The 23,334-nt window shown below is 40.1% G+C and overlaps 1 protein-coding gene across 2 annotated transcripts in view; it reads right to left on the bottom strand.

The window, feature by feature from the left end:
• HTT (huntingtin) overlaps positions 1-23,334 on the bottom strand; it is a 178,356-nt gene that overhangs the window by 68,042 nt on the left and 86,980 nt on the right. For both annotated transcript variants that reach the window (XR_013346010.1, XM_077815892.1), the window contains exons 30-37: positions 22,580-22,657; positions 20,415-20,638; positions 19,539-19,617; positions 19,222-19,383; positions 14,442-14,497; positions 11,979-12,127; positions 10,670-10,806; positions 8,303-8,419 (exon numbers count right to left, since the gene is read on the bottom strand). Coding sequence is in view for 1 of the 2 variants with exons in the window: in XM_077815892.1 (XP_077672018.1) it covers positions 8,303-8,419; positions 10,670-10,806; positions 11,979-12,127; positions 14,442-14,497; positions 19,222-19,383; positions 19,539-19,617; positions 20,415-20,638; positions 22,580-22,657 (1,002 nt within the window). In the remaining variant the exon portion in view is untranslated. The remainder of the gene's footprint in view (positions 1-8,302; positions 8,420-10,669; positions 10,807-11,978; positions 12,128-14,441; positions 14,498-19,221; positions 19,384-19,538; positions 19,618-20,414; positions 20,639-22,579; positions 22,658-23,334) is intronic.

The raw sequence follows: 23,334 nt of genomic DNA on the forward strand, positions 1-23,334 counted from the left end.
TTATTTTGGTTTTGGCTCCATCTAAAAGCAACTGTGGTTGGCGTGAATTAAAAGGGACATCAACTTGAAACCTGAGTTAGAAATCATTTCAGATAGTGTGCCTGCCCCCCAAGCATTAATTTTGTAGTTTTACTACCATATTTTCTTATTTTTTTTTAAACACCTCTTCCATTTGCTATGAGAAAAACCCATCTAAAAAGGGGAAATGATACTGACTATAAACGAAGAGCTGCCAAATGCTTAAAACCAATTCACTAGGAAAAACAGAAGGGATGAGGGGTGATTTTCCCCTACTATCTCTGACACAGTGGTCTCAGGTATTACAATAAGGAAAAATAGTTTTAGACAGAAGACACATTTTTTCAGTTAACTGTGTCCCTTCACAATTCTAATGTTCTGGGGAATAGACTGTCATAACCTCTATCCTCAATCTTACAAAATACTCTAAGGTGCACACTGAAGCTAATATTAAGTGGTGATTCAGTACTCGTGGGTAACAGGGAAGCCTAACAAAGTGTGCACATTTTCAGTATGCACACAATATATGGATTCAATAGATAGTGTCTATTCAAGGGACATCATCACAGGACCTAACCACATCAGCCACGCCATCAGGGGCTCGTTCACCTGCACATCTATCAACGTGATATATGCCATCATGTGCCAGCAATGCCCCTCTGCCATGTACATTGGCCAAACTGGACAGTCTCTACGCAAAAGAATAAATGGACACAAATCTGACATCAGGAATTATAACATTCAAAAATCAGTAGGAGAACACTTCAATCTCCCTGGTCACTCAATAACAGACCTACGAGTGGCAATTCTTCAACAAAAAAACTTCAAAAACCAGACTACAATGTGAAACTGCAGAACTGGAATTAATTTCCAAACTGGACAGCATCAAATTAGGCCTGAATAAAGACTGGGAGTGGTTGGGTCATTACAAAACCTAATTTCCCCCATATGTTACTCACATCTTCTTGTCAACTGTTTGAAATGGGCCACTCTCATTACCACTACAAAAGTGATTTTTCCTTTCTTGGTATCGTACTGTTAATTGAATTGTCTCGTTAGACTGACCTCCCACTTGGTAAGGCACCTCCCATCTTTTCATGTGCTGTGTATTTATACCTGCTACTATATTTTCCACTCCATGCATCTGATGAAGTGGGTTCTATGCCCAAATAAATTCGTTAGTCTCTATGGTGCCACAAGAAGCCCTCAGGTTTTTTTTTTGTTTGTTTGTTTGTTTTTTTAAGTACTACAGTTCCCACTGCTGCATCTACAGCAAAGGACTGAACTATTGCACAATGTTTTGTTAATGGAACTCCAGGTAGCTGCTCCGCGTATGTCCAGTATTGATGCTTCCTGTAGAAGCAGCTTGTGATCTGGCTGAGTGAGCCCTCTACCCTGCCAGGTGGAGGGATATGCACTAATTGATAGCACACGATGATGCATCCAGAAATCCATTTAGAGTTTCTCAGAGGATTGTGAGGACACACTATATCTTTCTGTTATGGTGAGAAAAAGCCTCGGTGATTCTCTGATGTGTCTGGGCGTTCTACCTGCAAAGGACCAAACCTGTCTGACACCACAGGAATGAAAGTCTTCTCTCTTCAGCAGCGGCATGGGGTTTTTGGAAAGAAACACTTAAGCAGATAGTTTGGTTGACATGGTTTTCAGAAATAACCTTCGCGAGGAACTTAGGATGGAGGTGAAGAGAGACCATTTCCTTGTAAAAAGTGGTATTTGGTGGGCCTGCCATGACAGCTGCAATCTTGCTCACCCTTCTGGCAGAGGTAATAGCATATTGTCAAGGGTTCAAATGGTGGTCTGATGAGTGCTGACAGGATAAGATTGAGGTCCCATTGCATTGTAAGTTTGACCACAGGTGGAAAAATCCTGACTAGGTCTTTCAAGAATGACTGTTGTTGAGTGAGTAAAAATGGAACATTATCTACTGGAGATAGGAAGGCACTGATCACAGTGAGCTAATGTAGAGATCTGAGTTTTTTTCTACAGACAGGAAATAGTCTAAAACAACTAGAATATCTGCAGTGCTTGGAGAAGGCCAGTCATGCTGAGCCCAGGTAAGAAATGTCTCCATTTAGCTAGGTAGCAGGTCCTAGCTGAATCTTTCCAACTTTGAGAAAGGATAACTTGGACAGGTGCTGAACAAGAACATTCTAATTCTGATGCCCCTCCAAACACCAGCCATGAGGAGGAATGGGTCTGTATTGGGGTGTCTGATTCTTCCCCCTTCCTGATGTAGGAAAGCTGGGAAGGGGCGGATCCTGATAGGAGAGCAGACAGACATTCTCTGAAATTCCAGGAACCAAAACTGCCTGGGCGAGTTGCCTGGTAGGAGAAAGACTCTTCATGACATAGGGAGAGTCATTTTCAAGACCTGTGGTAGCAGAGGAATGGGAGGCAAGACGTATCTGAGTTTGTCCATCCATGACAACAAGAAAGCATTGCCATGTGTGCTGTGACCCATATCTCATCTGAAGCAACATAGGGGAAGTTTTTTGTTAATTTGGAATACGAAGAGATCTTCGTGAGGTGGTCCCTGGAGTGAATATCTCACTTAGGACAGAGCTGTGTATATTCCACTTGTGGTCTGCACAGAAGCTTCTGCTCGGGTTGTGCGCTGAAGAGTTTTGAGCATCCAGAAGGTATGCAGCTTGGATGGTGTCATAACCATAGGGGTAGCCTAAATTCCTCCTTACCTGTAACGGGTTAAGAAGCTCAAGTAACCTGGTTGGCACCTGACCAAAGAAACCAATGGGGACAAAAGATACTTTCAAATAGGGGAGCGGGGGGGGAGGGAGGGAGAAGAGAAGAGGTTTTGTTTTGGGTTCTTTGTTTCTGTGGCCGTTTGCTTTTGGGACTAAGGGGAACCGGACATCAATCCATGTTCTCCAAATCTTTCTGAACAAGTCTCTCATATTTCAGACTTGTAAGTAACAGCCAGGCAAGGCATATTAGTTTATCTTTGTTTTCTCAACTTGTGAATTTTCCCTTTCCTAAAGGGACATTTATCCCTGTTTTGTTGTAACTTTGAAACTAAGACTAGAGGGGGTTCCTCTGTGCTCTTTGAATTTTCTGATATTCTGTAAGGCTAACTATCAGCCTAAGTCTACAGAGGTGATTCTTTTATCTTTTTCTCTTTAAATAAAATCCTTCTTTTTAAGAACCTGACTGATTTTTCAATTGTTCTAAGACCCAGGGGTTTGGGTCTGTAGTCCCTTTGGAACCAATTGGTGAGGATATATGCTCAAGCCTTCCCCAGGAAAGGGGGTGTAGGCTTGGGGGAATATTTTGGGAGGAATAGGACTCCAAGTGTTCCTTTCCCTGATTGTTAAAATCACTTGGTGGTGGCAGCAATCCCAAGGCAAGAAAGAAATCTGTGCCTTGGGGAAGTTTTAACCTAAGTTGGTAAGAATAAGCTTAGGGGTTCTTTCATGCGGGTCCCCACATCTGTGCCCCAGAGTTCAGAGTGGGGAAGGAACCCTGACAGATGGTGATGCAGTTTCTGACGCACCAGTCCCAAAGCCTTACTGCTTCTAGACAGAGGAGAAGAGATCATTATGTAAAAGACAGTTGTCCGACATCCAGCAGAATGAAAAGCAGTCTGGCCTCTGATGGGGTCCAGGTACCTTGTCTGGTGTCGTTGTTCAGGTCAGCACCCTGAACCAGAAGGGATGCATGTGCTACAATGGTGACACGGAGGGTGGGAGTGTTGCACAGGATGCCTACTCTCACTCGTTGAAAATTCGACAGTCACTCTGGTGTTGATGTGACCCTTGTCTTGTGAGAAGACCGACTGAAGCCAGGCCTGCAAGCATCATAAATTAAGCCTGGAGAATAGTGCCCACATAAGTGATCAAGGCTATGTGGCCTAGAAGAGCAAGGCATACGCTGACCATTGTACAGATAACTCACAGATCAAAGACTATCAATGCTAGAGTAACAATCTGAACTTTGGCTTTTCAATAAAGATGAAAGGTCAGCTCACGGTCAGCTCCCAGACTGCTGCGCTGGGCAACACAGCATGGGGAGTAGATGGCTAGCCCTCTGTGGAGAAAGAAGTGGTTAGGGACTATTTAGAAAAGCTGGACGAGCACAAGTCCATGGGGCCGGATGTGTTGCATCTGAGAGTGCTAAAGGAGTTGGCGGCTGTGATTGCAGAGCCATTGGCGATTATCTTTGAAAACTCATGACGATAGGGGGAAGTCCCGGACGACTGGAAAAAGGCTAATGTAGTGCCAATCTTTAAAAAAGGGAAGAAGGAGGATCCTGGGAACTACAGGCCAGTCAGCCTCACCTCAGTCCCCGGAAAAATCATGGAGCGGGTCCTCAAGAAATCAATCCTGAAGCACTTACATGAGAGGAAAGTGATCAGGAACAGTCAGCATGGGTTCACCAAGGGAAGGTCACGCCTGACTAATCTAATTGTCTTCTATGATGAGATTACTGGTTCTGTGGATGAAGGGAAAGCAGTGGATGTATTGTTTCTTGACTTTAGCAAAGCTTTTGACACGGTCTCCCACAGTATTCTTGTCAGCAAGTTAAAGAAGTATGGGCTGGATGAATGCACTATAAGGTGGGTAGAAAGTTGGCTAGATTGCCAGGCTCAACGGGTAGTGATCAATGGCTCCATGTCTAGATGGCAGCCGGTATCAAGTGGAGTGCCCCAAGGGTCCTGGGGCCGATGTTGTTCAATATCTTCATAAATGATCTGGAGGATGGTGTGGATTGCACTCTCAGCAAATTTGCGGATGATACTAAACTAGGAGGAGTGGTAGATACGGTGACAGGTAGGGATAGGATACAGAGGGACCTAGACAAATTGGAGGATTGGGCCAAAAGAAATCTGATGAGGTTCAACCAGGATAAGTGCAGGGTCCTGCACTTAGGACGGAAGAATCCAATGCACCGCTACAGACTAGGGACCGAATGGCTAGGCAGCAGTTCTGCGGAAAAGGACCTGGGGTGACATTGGTCGAGAAGCTGGATATGAGTCAACAGTGTGCCCTTGTTGCCAAGAAGGCCAACGGCATTTTGGGATGTATAAATAGGGGCATAGCCAGCAGATCGAGGGACGTGATCGTTCCCCTCTATTCGACATTGGTGAGGCCTCATCTGGAGTACTGTGTCCAGTTTTGGGTCCCACACTACAAGAAGGATGTGGAAAAATTGGAGAGAGTCCAGCGAAGGACAAGAAAAATGATTAGGGGTCTGGAACACATGACTTATGAGGAGAGGCAGAGGGAACTGGGATTGTTTAGTCTGCAGAAGAGAAGAATGAGGGGGGATTTGATAGCTGCTTTCAACTACCTGAGAGGTGGTTCCAAAGAGGATGGTTCTAGACTATTCTCAGTGGTAGAAGATGACAGGACAAGGAGTAATGGTCTCAAGTTGCAGTGGGGGAGGTTTAGGTTGGATATTAGAAAAAACTTTTTCACTAGGAGGGTGGTGAAACACTGGAATGCGTTACCTAGGGAGGTGGTAGAATCTCCTTCCTTAGAAGTTTTTAAGGTCAGGCTTGACAAAGCCCTGGCTGGGATGATTTAACTGGGGATTGGTCCTGCTTTGAGCAGGGGGTTGGACTAGATGACCTCCTGAGGTCCCTTCCAACCCTGATATTCTATGATACTATGAGTTGTTGAAGGTCCAGAATGGGTCTCCACCTTATCTTTTTGGGGACTAAAATAGAACATTCTCCTTTGAAACCAAGGTGACACTATTTCTGTTGCCCCTCGTTGAAAGAGGGAGTCTGCCTCCTGTTGAAGAATCACCTAGTGAGAGTGGTTCCTGAAGATGGACCAGGAAGTGGGTTTGTGGGGAGGGAGAGTGAGAAACCTAGAAATTATCCATCAAGAATATTCCAGGACCTAACTGTATACCGTGACGCAGTCCCAATTGCAGGCAAAAAGTGAGAGATGGTCCCCACAGATAAGGGGGAGGTAGAAGTGGGTGGCATCAATAGTGATGGGTGGATCTCTACCGAGGCATCAAAAGTAGCCCTTAGTGGGTGGCTGGGAATGGGCATAGGTCATGGTAACAGAGGGGGCTGAAAATTGAGGCCTCTGAACCTTCTGATGTTTAAACAGAGCCTCATATGGACAAAGGTGGTACAACATCTGTAGAGGGGGTGGCTTTGGCCTATACACCTGCCTCTGCTGTTTTCTCCTGGGGATTAGGGTGTAAATTCCCAGTGACCGGAGAGTCGACCTTGAGTCTTCCAACAAGTATAGGGACTCATCCATTTTCTCGTTAAACGAATCTGACTTGTCTAAAGAGAGGTTCTGTATGGTGTTCTAGACCTTCCTGAGTAGCCCCAAAGAGGGAAGCCAAGACTCACACCTCGTAAATATGTCAGTGACCAAGCCACTGGATGCTGTATCCGCTGCATCCACTGCAGCTTAAAGAGAAGTCTTAGCCACTAACTTGCGCTCCTCTATGAAGGACTAAAATTGGGCTCTGTCCTCAGAGGGAAGCTTGTCTTTAAAGTCAGCCAGCCTGAAGTAACTGTTAAAATCATAATTTGACTAACAAGGTCTGATAGTTAGCAATACAAAATTTCAGACTTGTCGAGGAAGACCCTTTCCCCCCTGCCTCCGCCCAAGAGGTCCAACCTCTTTGAGCCCTTGTCAGCTGTGGTGATCTCAGGAAGTTGTGACCATGCTCTCCCGATGGCTGCCTGTACCATCAGGGAGTTTGGATCTGGATGGGAGAAAAGAAATCCAGCCCCTTTGGTGTGGATGAAATAACATCTCTCAGCCCTCTTATACCTGGGGGCACAGGAGCTGAATTATGCCAGACCACTACGGCTGGCTCCACGATGGCCTCATTACAAGGGAGCACCACGTTGCCTGGACTTGTAAGCAGCAAAATATTCAGGATCCAGTGCTGGGAATCCTGGAACTCCACCAGTGGTATCCCAATATGTGTCTCACCCAAGCAATAGAGACAGTGTTGGTGACTGTTGCTCACAGAGAAGGAGCAAAGGCAGGAGACGTATTACTGAACCCCTGGGCACAGTCCCAAGCCACAGGGAGGGAGTCACCAGTGCACAGAAAGAACAAGCTACACTATACTATAAAACTAACTATGCTAATGTAAAACTATTTAGAATAGCCATTTACAGGGCATCAAAGAGAAAATCTGGAGAAATTGGACACAGATTCTGACTCAGGCCATGCGGTGATAAGGAGGAACCGAAGAGGCGTTTAGCCCACACTGCCCTTTATGCCATCAGTCTGGAGCACAAGAACTACTGCGCATGTGCAGACCAACCGACACTACTTGTTAGAATTCCAGATTCACACGCACAGCAAACATGTGCACCCACGTGTGGGATACACAAAGGGACCAGCACTCAACTGAGCTTCATTTGCTGGCCACCTTCAATTTGCACACAGATCTCAGGTTTGGCTACAAACTTATATGCAGCTCATGAGGTCTCCAACCCTGTAAATTACTCTGCACCCATGGACTTCAATGAGGGTTCACACAGAAGCTGGGATCTGCCTAAGTGGAGTAATGTGCAATAAAGTACAGATAATGCCAGTTTTGCCTGTGATCCAGGTCCTGACAACACTTAACTTCTCCCATATTCAGCTACGTCACAGGATTTACAGAAGTGCAATTTTGTCGGACTAAGTTATTTAATAGAGAAAATAAAGACACCTAAAAATGTAACTTAAAAACATTAAAAATAAAGTTAACAGGCAATTACAGATGACCAAACCAGTTTCAAGTAAACAAATTTCATTACAATTTTATTTTGTTCATTAAAATAGGTTGTAAAATAAGGTCACTGACCAACGATTATATTGTCTGATTATAATGCCAAATAATAACGACATTCTGTATGTAAAGAAGAAAAAAGACTTGATACCATATAGTAAGCACGGTGAGCTGTATTAGCTATAAAGTCTTAGAGCAGTTATGGACTTAACTCTAAGCTGAGATATATTAGAAGACACTACAAATAGTTTTTATCTACAAAATTAGTCTTTTGTGATTTTAAAATTATTTAAAAATGACATTAATCTATAAGTACATATGAAATTATACAGAAATTATTCTTCATTATCAGCCCCATTAAGAATGAATGGGATGCCTTATCTTGAACATTATATTTACAAAGTCTTTCATATATATAAACCTATTTTAGTAAAATAGTTTCCAGTATTTATATTTACTTGCAGACTGTAGGCAGAATATTGCTTTCATGTAATAAAAGCAAAATTGATACATAAAGATAAAATCAATAAAGTTAGATACTAACCTGTTGTTTTGCTAACATTGGTAGAATGATATCTGCTATCTGTCGGGACAATCTTTTCCATTTGTCTTCATTCTCTTTGTGACACTGTTGCAGTACTAGGATGAACATCTCCAGCACCTGAAGAAAATATCCCAACGCCCCGCCCCAAAACAAACACACCTGCACTTTAGAAAATGGCATATTTAAATAGTATAGTTGAGGGAGTGAACAGTTAATAAAACTATCATTTTCCCCAAAACCAAAAAGTTATGCAAGGTGTTTCACAAAGATGATTTAAGATCATCTTAAACTATCAAATATATACTGTTCTCTTGTTTAACCTGGCCTTTCATGTAACAGAGTAAGAGAGACAGTATTCCTATTCTGCTCCACTGAGATAACATTTTTACACATTCAGGCATACAAGAAATAAAAGTACGTAAATCCAGGAGAAGAAATGAAATATACGTCTATGTACAATAGTAAAAAATTCACTTCAGGCTAGAATTTATAAAAAGAACAAGTTTCTCTCTCAGATATGGTCATTTATGACAACCAAAATACCTGGTATTTCCCAGACCATTTTTTTAAACAAATAAAAGCAAAATTTTCTGTGCTTTGTAAAGCCAAAATTTACAAGTGATTAGTCCAACAGTGGGAAGAACAGAGTATGAGATAAAATGCATGGGGAGTGGGAAGAAAAGCAAAACATTGGTAGCTGGCAAGTAAAAGTCTTCATATATTAGAAGGGTATCTGTATTTGCTCCTGTCTTAATGAAAGGAAGAATGGAAATGAGACATACATTAAAACTCTGATCTTGCAAGCTGTTCTATATGAGTGGAACTAAAGTCAATGGAGTTCTGCACAGACGCAGGGTCTGCTTGTGTAGAGCAGTTTGCAAGATCAGGTCCTAATACTGGCTATTCCAGATGTCTACTAGAAACTCCTGTAGTCTAGATAACACTAAAGGTTAAAAATAACCTACATGTGAATACACAGTTAATGTCAGAACACTTTATGTGAATAACAGTTTAATGTCACGTCAAAAAATGTATCCAAACACTACTTTATGACTAATTATGTAAAACTATAAATTCACTATCAACCTATAAAATTTTAGTTGCAGAAATTAATTTCAGTCTGAACTTTGACACATAAAAAATAAGGTTTGCTAGAAATTTGGATGTTATAAGTAAATTAGAAAAAAATAAAAAATAAATAAAGAGTTGCCTCTTCAATTGTATTCAAAAAGGCACATTTCTCCCATTAATACACACGAGAGCAGCATTCCACAACTGGACGAAGTTCAATAAAAGAAAGTATTACGCTTCTGTTACGTGTCTAGAATAAGCAAAAAGATTCCAGATCACTTCTTTCACAAGCACCTTTATGCTTTTTCCCCCTCTGTCTCCCAATATGCCTGGAAGGTTTTCTCTGTACTCGTCCATATGACCTCTACACTGTTCTCCAAAAACTCCTTCAAGACCCATCTTAACAGTGAGGCTATTGATAAAATGACATCTGTCAATGGCTAGGTGAATAGTCATAAGTTACTGTTTGTTTTTTACTTGTCTGTAGTTATATCTTACAAAAAGTAAATGTCTAGCAATCATCTAGTTGTTTCCATAAAAGCCTATGTAACTAAGCATTCCTATGATTGTTACTATGGATAAGATTATGTCATGGAGATCATGGATTCCATGACTTTTAGAGACCGCCATGACATTTTCTGGTCAGCCCTGGGGTGGCAGGGCCAGAGCTGTCAGCCAGCAAGGGCCACCCGGAGCTCTGAGACAGTGGAGCACTGGAGGTGTTGGCCACTCCCCGAGACCCGTCTGTGACTTTTACTTAAAAAAAAACTATGACAAAATCTTAGCCTTAATTACCTATGTACTCTCTCCCCCATTTTCTCCTATTTTTAGTTACACCCACTTATTGCATCTTGTCTGAAATTAGACTATCACTCAGGGAAACTACTGTCTCACTATGTATTCATACAGGCCCTGGCACAATGCAGGTCCTGAATCTGGCTGTAGCCTTTCAGTGCTACTCTAATATAGATAATAAACAAAGGACAATACTTTGCACTATATATGAAATCTACCTCTCTGCCCTATTATATAAATGTATGAAATAATGAATGCTTTTATTGTTTGCTTTTGAACACTTGAGTTTGTACTCTTATGCCTACCAATTACGGGAAGGGCCAGAAAGCACTAAATTTTTTGTCCTGCACACCAAGGAAGCTCTCAGAACAAAGTCTGACTAATCAGGATTTGTTCAGAGAGGGATAAATGTCACCTGAAATGTTTTAAGTGTGGACAGTCCAACAAATAATTCACATTATAAAACATACACAGACACACTAATCTGTCCACTTATCTTACCTGATGATACTGTATAAGTCTTAGCAGCATTGAAACCACCACCTCTTTTTGTGTTTCCAGTTCTTTTCCAGCATCAGCTTTATTTGTTCCTCGTAATACAAAGAGATCATGGACAATGGGTTGCAGAGCTGGTATAGCTAAAATCAAGATGTTTCATATTTCAATATTAAATGCAGGTTAGTTTTGAATAGTACAAAAAGGTTCTAACTCCCAGCAATTTTATTACTGAAAACTAGCACTTAAATTGTGAGGTTTCTATGAATACTTGCGGAAAACTTAAGTCATTTCCATCTCTGTTGTTCCTTCATCCCTACTAAAGCCCGGTCTAAGTCACTGTTAGAGACAGTTGACCTTTACCCCTTCAGGATTTTACACATTTTTCAAAAGACATGCCTTTCTCAGTACAATTTATGCATTCCTTACACCAACAGTTCTGGAATAAGGAAAGGCTTCCAATGTTCTTTTTCCAAAAGGAAGGCAAATAAAAGTAATATCAAAATAGATTCATCAAAACCCTTCAAAAATACAGCTGTGTTAACCTACTATTCAAATAGCTAACAAGCCCTAATAACATAATTATGTTGCTATTAAATATTGTTTAGCCACCATTTTCACTATTATTTTACTTTTAAAATTAGACAGAAAATTCCTAAAGATCCTCATTACAAGCAGAAATTTCGTCACGGTTATAGCATGCAAATAATTTTTAGTGATTTTACATACACACATGCAACATTTTGGAATGTTTTAAAATTAGATATCAGACATTTAGATCAAAATCTAAGTCTCCTTTTTTCTGTGCTAGCAATATATTGTATAAAGGTAGCAGAGGGTGTTATGTTGCCTTGTTAAATATCAATTCAGCAACTGTCACAAACTGGTAACTACAAATTTAAAGCAACTGGTTTTTTTCGTCATACGTTTTATGAGAAAGCAAGGGACAGATATCACTGGGTAGAACCAGGCAGACAGTATACAATCTTACCTAAGCAGCTCAAACATACATAATTTATAGCTTTTCTTCTACACTCAAATCTCCTAATTGCTCTGAACAAAAATAGCTAATTATGCATAATTGTAGCAGTAGTGTAAATGGGATAAATGATATTTTCTGTCGGGAGTAGGTTCATACCTTTGAACTAGGTTTAATATATGAAAAATGTAGTTTGAAAAAATACAAAAAAAACATACAAGTAAGTGTTTTCTGGGCTGATCAGCATGAGCCCAGCATTCCTTAGCACAGCACTGTATATTCTTTTTAGTATTCTGCAAATTGTTAGTAGTTTCACTGTTTTGGTTTTTAAGTTACCATGTGTAACAGCTTTCCTTCCACTGGCCATGATACCATCACACAGCTGAATAATCTTAGGAATTCCAATTATCTGTTTGGAGTGATATCGCTCATAAGACAACAATACGAGGAAGAAAAAGATATTAGGGATAATTGCCTCGGATTCCCTAGAACAAAAGAAAAATGTCAATACACACGACCTTCCCTTTATTAAACATACAGGTCAGTTCTATACAGAGGAAAAATAACCTGCTTATGTTTCTTGGAAAATTCATGAACATACTCTTCTACTTCTATATAGTATTTCAGGCATTTCTGTGCCCCATTTTTTACTACAAGATCTTATTTAAAAGTTGAGTTTATTGAATTTCTCAATACTAGCTTACTTACTAACATTTTTGTTCATATGAACTAGAAATAATGCAAACCAAGGATTACAATGCAAAAAAGAATAGTACCACCAGCCTCATTATAAAGGATTTATTTACATGAAAACAAGATCTGTTTAAATGGATGTAAAGGTTAAGCAGCAGAAACACTGAAACACCCATTCAGATCACGTTTATATAAACATCAAAAGAGTGCTAGGTGCTTTACAAAGCAGCAGGAAGGCAAAGACCCTGTGCTGAGAAGCTTATAACCTGATAGCCAGCATGTAGATGAAGATTGGAGGATGAGATATAATACAAAGCAAGCAAAGTGAAGTTTATACCTTAATTCCACTTTAGTTGTGATTAGTTGTGATTTTTTTAGTTGTGATTTTTTTTTAAAGACTGGCTTAGTGTTTTTATTGCTTATTTTGGTAATTGACTCAGATTTTAAGGCCAGAAGGGAGGGACTGGATTTTGTAGGCTTAAAGAAAGAAGTATATTTTAAGGAAAGATTTGAAGGAAAGGATGGAGGCATCATACTTTTAGGTGGGGACTAAATTGACAAATTAAGAAACAGATCCTGCTTGCATGCAGTGTCTCTATTAAAAACAAGGGAAGGGGAAAAATAGCTAAAAATTGTTTGTAACTAAAATGTGAAAATTGCAACATATCATAATGCTAGTTCCTCAAAACCAGTGTAACTAGTTACAAATGAGAGCAAGGTGCCATTTTTTAAAAAAGTTCTCTTAAATATAAATTTTAAAATGTAAAATGGGGAAGTTATAATCTTGATGGACAGTTTAACAAAATGGAATAAAACATGGATTACAAACTACCATATGTATGAGTGACAAAAGCTGACGGCTTGTCAAAGCTGTAGGGAAAACTGCAGTACTTAAAAACAAACAAGTTACTATTAATTAACCACTCTGCTTAGAACAATAATGATCATCTGTTGGCTATTATCCACTTAGGCAGCAAGCAACATTCCTAATCTACATCAAACTGGAACTCCTGCTGAACAATCAAAATGGAATGGCAGTTCGGAAACAAAGCATCGTTTGGAGACAACAGTGATATTTTTAAAACTCGTTATGGAAAGCAATGGCAGTAAGCAATAAAACATGCATTAAGAGAAGGCACTTTGGAGGCATCCTGTCTTCAGGCACCAAAACAGTGCATAAATAGCCTAATAATACATGCCCTGGGGTAGCTTAATGCTGTTACAGCATGTCCCATTTATTTTAACTGCTTTTTTAAAATGAATTTAGGGGAGTACAAAAATAGTTCCTAATGTAATGATTCTGTGCTTATTTTCTTCTCTCTACTATTCTGAGTATATTTGCTAGTTTTTATTTTTATTAAAATCCAATTTTTTAAAGCTCCTCTAGACTTGAGACATCCCCCTACTCCGTTCCTTCCTACCTCCCCTTTCAAAAGTAGTATGTGGCTCAAGAACACACACAGCTCTCGTGTCCCACTAAAAATCTAAACAACATTCCCAATGTTATTTTTTCAATATAAAATTAATGCTGATTGCTAGCCAAAAGCTGGCAATACAGAGTTTTCACTACCAGAATGCATGGATCCAGAGACTCCCCCAAATTACAGATTCCCTCTGAAATTACCCAAACACAGAGAGAGAGAGAGTTTTTCAGTACAGCAGAAGTAGTACAAATTAATATAGATTAGGACTGTATTTCTTGCACTTTGCTCCCCAACCCCTCCCATTACATAGTGCCCAAACCCCTTGAAGAAGCTGCTATGGGATTAGGGAAAGTGGAAAACACATGACCTACAATGGAACTCTCATCCTTTGGTGGACAGACACTACACTCTGGATGGATGTAAATGGAAATGTGGGGCCTTAAAGGTGTCAGAGTTAATCACTGCAGGTTTTTGGAAAAAAAGACATAATAGGGGTAGTGGGACAGGGGATAGTTCAAAGCAGCTAGTTATTTCCTCTAGATCCATTCCCCTTCTTAAAACAGACATTCCAAAGAAACAGTAAAATTCAACAAGAGATTAACCCAAACTCTTCAATTGACCTGTGTGATTATATCCCATAATCTTACTATAGAAGGAAGAGATTTTATATGTCTGATTTTACCTGAACTGTCCCACTTCAATGTATTCAAACTGCTTTAGCACAAATCCAATAAACACCTGAAAACAGGATAAAAATAAGCGTTAAGAACTGTACACATTCAGAGTGGCATAATATTGTCAATATTAATTTTTCATCTAAAACTAAACTGGCAGATGAATATTTAAAAGTACATCTATGGGTAAACAGATGAAAAGCACGGCTTCCCATACTTTGCTATAAGATGTTTGGAAGAGTTTCCTGTGGCTAGGGTCCTACCAAATTCAGGATCCATTTTGGTCAATTTCATGGCCCCAGGATTTTAAAAATAGTAAATTTCATTATTTCAGCTATTTAAATCTGAAATTTCACAGCGCTGTAATCGTAGGAGTCCTGAACCAAAAAGGAGTTTGATGTGGGGGGAAATCGCAAGATCAGTGTAGGTGCGGTTGTGGTACTGCTACCCTTACTTCTACACTGCTGCTGGTGCGGCGCTGCCTTCAGAGTTGGGCACCTGGCTAATAGCTGCTGCTCTCCAGCCACTCAGATCTGAAGGCAGTGTAGAAATAAGGGTGGCAATACCATAACCCCCCTAAAATAGCCTTGCAACCCCACAGCAACTCACTTTTGGGTCAGCACCCCCAATTTGAGAAATGTTGGTCTCCCCCATGAAATCTGTATAGTGTAGTGTAAAAGCACAGAAGACCAGATTTCACGGATCCATGACGCGTTTTTCATGGCCATGAATTTGGTAGGGCCCTACCTATGGCTAAGGCTGCAATTTAGTCACAGAGGTCACGGATTCCGTGACTTCAGCCAGCTCCAGCTGGGAGCTGCAGGGTCCTCTGCCGCCAGTGGCAGGCAGACCTCCCACAGCTCCCAGCTGCCAGTGCCACCGGGTGGGGGGGACCCCTAGAGCTCCCCGCCATTTGGGGCGGCACGGGGACCCCCGCTACTTCCTGCCGCCCCAGAGACCAGAACCACCAGTGGAGGGGGACCCTGCAGCTCCCAGCCCACCCGCAGCTGCTCAGGCTCCTTGTTTTAGCACGGATATTTTAGTAAAAATCAGGGACAGGTCACAGGTTTCCATGAATTTTTCATTATTGCCCATGACCTGTTCCGGACTTTTACTAAAAATATCCGTGACAAAATCAGAGCCTTACCTACGACAATACATGAACGCTTAAAAGAGAATCTGAGTCTGTGTTGCAACTTTATAATTTACATATATTTACATGACAACATTATATATTTTATACAAAAATCTAACATTTAATGAAGTGTTATGGTTGAGAAAACATGAGCTTAAATTAGCTAATGCAGATTTAATATTGAAACTTCAAATTTAACTCTGATCCCTTGTACTTGCGCATCCAAATAAGGTTTTTCCTTTCATATATAAATTTTACTCCTGGATGAATTCTGTGACAAAAAAATTAAGAATACTGCAAAATTCTGCATATTTTATTCATCAAAATAACACAATATAACTACGCCAGTTTCAACTATTTTTGATCATTTATTTCAAAATACCTGTCAGCAAGTATGTCTGTAACAATACAGACTCCCCCCCCCCCCAAAAAAAAAAAATTCGGGAAATGTTTGACAAATAGGCAAATTAATACAGAACTTTGAGTAATAATTCATTTAAACTACAACACAGAAACATATTTCCCGCACCCCTCAGAAACAGTGCAAAGGCTTGGGGAAGTCAGAAGTAATGGAAGAGCTGAGGGAGAGGGAAGGAGCCTGGGAGTGAACCTGGAGGGTTGTTGGGTGTGGATGGGAGAAGTACGGAACATTGGGGGCGGGAGTGGGGGGGGAGAGAGAGAAACAGACGGAGGGATTGTTAGGGAGTTGGGGAGCCTCCCCCACGCAGAACCTCACTGACTCATAGACAGTCTCATTGTCAGGCACATCTGTCTCTGTCCCAGTGTGTCCCTGCAGTCCACCTTCCCCGTCCCCGTGTGGCCCTGCCACCCCTCCCCACACATCCCCATGTGGCCCTGCAGTCTCCCACTCCCATTCAGACCCTGGCTCGATGCGGTCGCCCTACTAGCTCCTGAGCCCATGCCCCACTAGCCCTGCAGAACCCCAGTCTGTGACCACCCAGTAGCCCCGTGTACCCCACTCTATCTGTCCCCCTCATCCCCCCAATATCCCCATGCCTCCTAACCTGGCTCCGTGGGCAGGGTGCTGTGATGAACGCAGCTGCCCACTGGCTGTTGCTGGCACCTGTACTGTTAATAACCAGGTGCAGGATTGTATGACATCACTGCTTTCTATGGAGGTTCTTACAGTGCGTAACAACAATGACCAGTGAGACTTAATGAGTAACCTTTAGCCCCTTCCGTAATAACAACTTTAGCTGTACTAGCTCTGCAAGGCTCACTAGACTGCTAGCTGTCCTGGCGCCACAGCAGACTCTGGTGGGCGAAAGGCGGAACTGCAGCACTTCTCAGGCAGAATGTATTTTCTGTGCAGAATTCCCACAGGAGTAACATTTACAGACAATTCCAGCCGGTAATATATAACAATATATAACCTTAATTATAGGATGGTGCAGGACAGCATTAATAGTCTTCAGGGCTGGCTGGATGTTTAAAACTTGCTATATACAGATGTTTTAATACTCATTATATATGGATATCACACAGGCTTTTTCTGTGGATACTGCTGTACAAATATATAAGTGTTACTTTTTGCCTTGTAGTTAAAAAAATGTAGTGCTAGTCAGCCACAGACTCAGACTTTAAGACCAGCAGGGACCATTGTGATCAACTAGTCTGACTTCCTGAACATCGCAGGCTACAGAATCTCTCCCACCCACTCCTGTAATACACCCATAACCTCAGGCTCAGTTACTGACATTCTCAAATCATGATTTAAAAGACATCAAGATACAGAGAATCCATCATTTACTCCAGTTCAAACCAGCAAGTAACCCATGCCCCACACAGCAGAGGAAGGTGAAAACTCCAAAGGTCTTTGCCAATCTGACCTGGGGAAAAATTCCTTCCTGACCTCACATATGGCAATTAATGAGACCCACCTGTCAGACACCTGAGAAAGAATTCACTGTAGTAACTCAGAGCCCCGGCCATTTGGCAGAACAGCAGCTGGAGATATTTTGCTACTAGCAGTTACAGATGGGCCACATGCCATAGTAGGCAATCTCACCATACCATATTCTCCATAAAGCTCAGTCTTGAAACCAGTTAGATGTATTGCCATGTAGCCATGCTATGGTACTTACTAATAGCCATAATATTTAAAGTCTAAATTCCTTGGGACAGTCTCCCCTATGGACCAGTCAGTACCAGAAACATCTGTGCTTTAATTAACACAGAAAAAATAATTTGATAAGGTACGTTAAAAGACCATGAAGGTTGCAAAGCAAAGCATGCAAATATCAGCAAATGCCAAAATGCTTGTTGTCATGCATCCTTAACTCAGCCCCCTAGTACTTTATACATTATGTACTACATCAAAGTATATGATCACGTGATTTTTTTATTATTATTATTTGTATTACACTAGTGCCAAGGAGCCCAAGTCATGGAGCAGGAGCCCAACTTGCATCCGGTGCTCCTTGGCATAGGGCCGACATCTCCCCGTACCCAGCATTTGGCCCTATCTGGGTGCTACTGCAACCCACTACACTAGGAGAAGCCTAGGGGAACTCCTCACCACAGGATGGGCAATTCCCCCAGCCCATCCACCCCCCACCTCTGCTATCAGTGCTCTACCTTGCCCTATTCTCATATGAGGAACCCCAGAGACATCAGAAAGCTTGAAGTAACCTTTGAAAACTGAAAATATCCTTACTCAAAGGGACAAATTCTGCACCTTTACACCAATGAGAATCCAGAGTAATTTTATTTCCAGAGGATCCCTACTTATTCAGTGTACAAGATAGATCAGGGGTTCTCAAACTTGGGGTCAGGACCCCTTGGGGGTCGCAAGGTTATTACATGAGGGGTTGCGAACTGTCAGCCTCCACCCCAAACCCCGCTTTTCCTCCAGCTTTTATAATAGTGCTAAATATATTTTAAAAGTGTTTTTAATTTATAAGGGGTGGGGGGTTACACTCAGAAGCTTACTATGTGAAAGGGGTCACCAGTACAAAAGTTTGAGAACCACTGAGTTAGATGGTGATTAATAACTGCTAGTGGGTATAAAACTTGCAGATTCATGTCCCCAGATCCTCATTAAGTATGCTTTGGAGAAAATTCTCAAGTTGATAATGTATGCAAATGGCAGCCAGCCAGATAACCTACAATTTAATCTATTCTCGCAATGTCACATATTGGGAATATAAAATTAAGATCTCTGTCTTTGCCTACTTTGATTAAGTAGTAATCAGAATGATTCTGACAACCAAACCACCTTTTCCCTACTTGTAATTATAACATATACCTGTTTAATAATCTTCATTGTAATAAAATGGTTTGGCAGTGAGATAGGCTGTTACATTTCCAAATGAAGTTCTGATAATTTAGAAATTATTTCTAAATGAATGGTTTTGTGGATTTATACATTCACCCATATGCTACATAGTGCATGACAACCAAAAAATATGAACCTAACTAGAAATGATCATGATCTTCATAGCCCTGAAGAGTGAAATACAATTTCTGTAATTTCAATTTTAAATCACAGTTCTCATTTACGGTGCTATTAGTAGGACAAGGAAGGTAATTATTTTTACAATAAAATATTTTAGCTTGGTAGCGTCCCTCTAAGAACTAGAGTTCTCGAATCTGCTATAAACTGACCAAAATGAGAATACAGTGTGACTAACCTGATCCGAATCTAGAAGACAGTAGTTAACCCGTAGCTGAACCAGCTGTGCTAGTAGATCTAAAACCTGCCTCTGTAGTTGTACCGACGTTGTTGTAGTATATTGTTTTAAAGCTTTTATAACAAGGGGTTCAAACAAGCGAATGTGATTGTGAATAGCATTCTATGAAAAAGAAAAAACAGTTTAAAGCCACATATTGTCTACACAAGATTCCAGTTCAAAACCAAACTGTTAAAAATACAACTTCATGTGGATAAAAAGATAAATCTTTCCCCTCCTTTTATTTTACTCTTTCTTTAAGAACGTATTTTAAATACCTTGTCAGCACGATGTTTTGTTACACTTGTAAGGCTAGTTTTCAATTGGGTAGAAACTTTCTGCAGCACATCAAACCATCTGTCAAAATAAAAAAATTAAAACAAAGGAATACGTTTGAGAAAACTCTTACATGCACACTCCCTACTAATATTTTATTTATCTAGCATTAGTTTTGTGATAGGGCTTGATTGCCTCAAGTATTTTAGTAAGCTAAGAGAAAATTAGAAAGTAAAGATTTACTTTGCTTCAAGTATTTTAGTAACCAGATAATTGGAGAGTACAAATTCACTGGAACATCTACTGTACAGCAAGGGTAGAAACAATGCAAACTTCTGCACATTGTCCTACTAATATATTTGTAGCCTGACTAACTGCAGGCTTGAGAGGAGAATTTAGTCTCCATTCCTTTGCCTCTCAAGACTCTCAACACGAATGCCAATTAGTGAAAAATAAAGAGAGTTTAACACACCAGTATTAATATTTATTAAATAGCACACATATAACCTTAACATTTTCTTCTAAATATATATATATACAAAGGCTATATTTTTACATTAAATTTATTTTCCACTTTGCTTTGTGAAGCACGTTTGTTCTATCCATAATATAGTATGGTCCCAGAGATCAAATTAGTAAAGGCAAGATAAAATATGTTATTTCAAAAGACTATAAAAGAAAAATTCCTGCTATTGACAACTGAACAATATATTATAATTTCAATATGTAAGAGACTTCAATAATTTAAAACTTCACAACAGCCCTGTTCAGTACCTTTAATGATGTTATGATTTATTGTTTTCAGCTAGAATGTTTTGATTAGTCTGATGAAAGTTAACACACTATACCACATACACGTGAAAAACAGTAACAGTTACCCTGAAGCATCATGTTCCTGCTCTGCCTGTACCATGTTCCTTAGACTCGCATCAGCAAGTGCCTGTGTAAAGTGCGTATAAGGGGCCATGAAGCAGTAATGATAAAGACCAGGCCTCAAATTAGAAGAGCCTAAACGCTGGGCTTTGCCTTGAGATTTGCTGGGGTTTGATGATAAGCCATCATATTGAGATGCCAAGTTTGTTCCAAATAAAGTCTTCAGCAACTAAGGAAAGATGTGAAAAAAAATGAACATTTCTGAAACATGACTTGAATCCCCACCCTCCCAAAAAGCATTTTATGAATGAGGCTGTCACACGGTAGTCTAACGTGCCAACTGTGCGTCATGGACTCAAATACTATTTCTGGTTCTTTCCCCTTCATAAACTCAGGAGCCTTAAAAAAAAAGAAAAAATACACTAAACACTTTTAGTTCCCATAGATATGGACAAAAATTCCCATGGCATCTTCAAAACAATATAGTGACCTGCTAAAGCAAGCCCCACCCTTGGAATTAAAGCAACATTTTGTCCAGGCTAAACAAAATCTTTTCAGGCTGGTACAGCCCTCTGACAGGCTTCCAAACTAAGCTCAGTCTTCCAAGGCTGGAACAAGCCACTGCTTAAAATAATAATCCCAGACTGACTCAAGCCACTGCTTAAGATAATAATCCCAGCTTGATTCAATCTTTCAGTACTAGAGAAAGCTCTATAGTGCCAGTGCAGCACGGGAAAAAAAAAAAAAAGAGATAGCGCAGCATACTTCCCCCCATTCAGCAAAGGGGGAAGAGGAAGGACTGAACTGGGAGAGACTCCGTCCCAGCCTTGCTCCGGGGACAGTGCAGCTTCATACTGTATCTTACCCTGGCTGAATTACAAGCTACCAGCACAAAATACTCAATTATGCAAGTCCACCCCAAATGTCTATATGTAATCAGTCTGGTATGCCATCCTATGAAAACTGGATTTTGTTTCTACATTTTTAAAATACCTTTTAATAAGCTTTTACTTAAATATGAATGGAATCTTATGGCTTGTTGTTTACCTTGAATAAGAAGCTTCTTTATTTGCTGTTGGAACTAAGCCAACCATGAAAGCAGGCAAAATTGAGAAGAAACTTGATCACTTGCACTGAATTTGATTCTGATGAAGACTACTGTCTATAATTTTTTTTTTCTATATATATATATAAATTGTTTTTTGTGTTTTCACCAGTTTTTTATCTTTCAATCCCATCACTGGTTCCTATATGGCCCAGGTCATCTACGACCAAAGTCATAACTAGAGTTTTCCTTGTGGTAGCCTTTACAAAGGAATGTTATAGGGAGCCTGCATATTTGACTTGTGCCTACCTACTAGGTCATGCTAGGACATCATAGACAACACTACTGAATCCATGAAGAGTGGGTATAGTTGGAAGTCTGTGTGTTTAGTAAGGTACTCTAAAAACATACTAATTTTGTAATTAAGTATTTTATTAACTTTACAGTGAGTTTACTTCTGTATTTTTTTTAAATTAGAGCCTAAAATGGGTGCTAGATAAACCTCAACAATAAGCTGCCAGAAACTCATTATGCTGAGGGATAAAAGAAACCCATAAAATTAAGAACTATATAAAAATAATACTGTGATTCTATTGCACCTTTAATTCAAGAATCAAATAATTTATGAACCTCAATGAATTAAGCCTCACCACCTCAATGGGAGGCTCATCAGATCAGGGGGGAAGAGGGAGGATGAGAACAGGCATATTAAGTATCCCAGAGGTCACATAAGAACTCTATGGGAAAGTCAAGAATAGTACCCAGATCTCTCAACTCCCTACCAGTCCTTTAAACTGTGCTTCCTACCCTCTCTTAAATGCACTCTGTAACCAGACAACTGGAATAATTTGTCTCCTGACACTTAATAATAAAGCTCCTTTAATAAGGGTTAGTGTGTCAAGAGAAATTATTCAGATGGCACAAGGGGTTCCAGAACAAAATCACACAAATGATTTAAAGTGACCTAAAATAATTTATCTATTCTATCCTCCCTGGCCACTACCAGGTTGTTTCTCAGATGAAGCTCCCTTCCCCTACACTCCCTTCCTTCAGAATGAAAATAGTTGTGCTAACTCAGTGCTAACACTGCCATCCCCCAAATACAAACAAAAGTCACTTCCTTACCTGCTGGACACAAACGGTTGCCATCATTGGTTCTCTACTGAAACACGATTTCAGATATCCCAAAATCTCTTCAACGCACTAGGCACAAGTTTAACAGTCATTTAATCAAAATTTCTTCATGAAGTAAAAGAGAAGCTATTATTACATAATTCTCAGACCAAAAAAATGCAAAACTGTAGGCTTTAAAACCAGAAATATGTACCAGAAAGAAACCCAGAAAGTTACAATTTAAATCTACACTTGCATACAAACTTTTTAAGGTATGTTAAAGACCACCAAGTTGAACAGCCCAGTTAAATTAAGGTCTGAAAATATCAAACTCAGGGGGAAAAAAGAGCAAAACCTGATTATTTTCTTCATTTAATATAAATATAGTATAATTATGTGACTATAATAAGAGTAAGAGTCAAAAGATCTCTAACTTTCTTGAAAAATGAAAGCACTGTATCTTAAATTATGCAAAATTATTCAGCTTTTCAGTAGTTAACTTTAATTAAAACATCATCAGTAGGTTTACTGTGTAGTTAAGTGTGGATATTTTCTCCATAAATCAAAAATGAAAGAATCACCAAATTCTGACTGTGGTGAGATACAAATGACACAACTCATCATGGACAACTGTCCCATTCATGCTTACAGTGGTTGCACAAGGGGGGATCCATCTAGCTGCCCCAGAAGGATTAGAATGCCTTTCAAATCTTAAAATTCAATTATAATCCCAGCACATTGCTTTTCAAATGCCATATGAAAAAAGA

This window comes from Eretmochelys imbricata, chromosome 4 (assembly GCF_965152235.1).
Source record: "Eretmochelys imbricata isolate rEreImb1 chromosome 4, rEreImb1.hap1, whole genome shotgun sequence".
NCBI classification, from domain to species: Eukaryota; Metazoa; Chordata; order Testudines; family Cheloniidae; genus Eretmochelys; species Eretmochelys imbricata.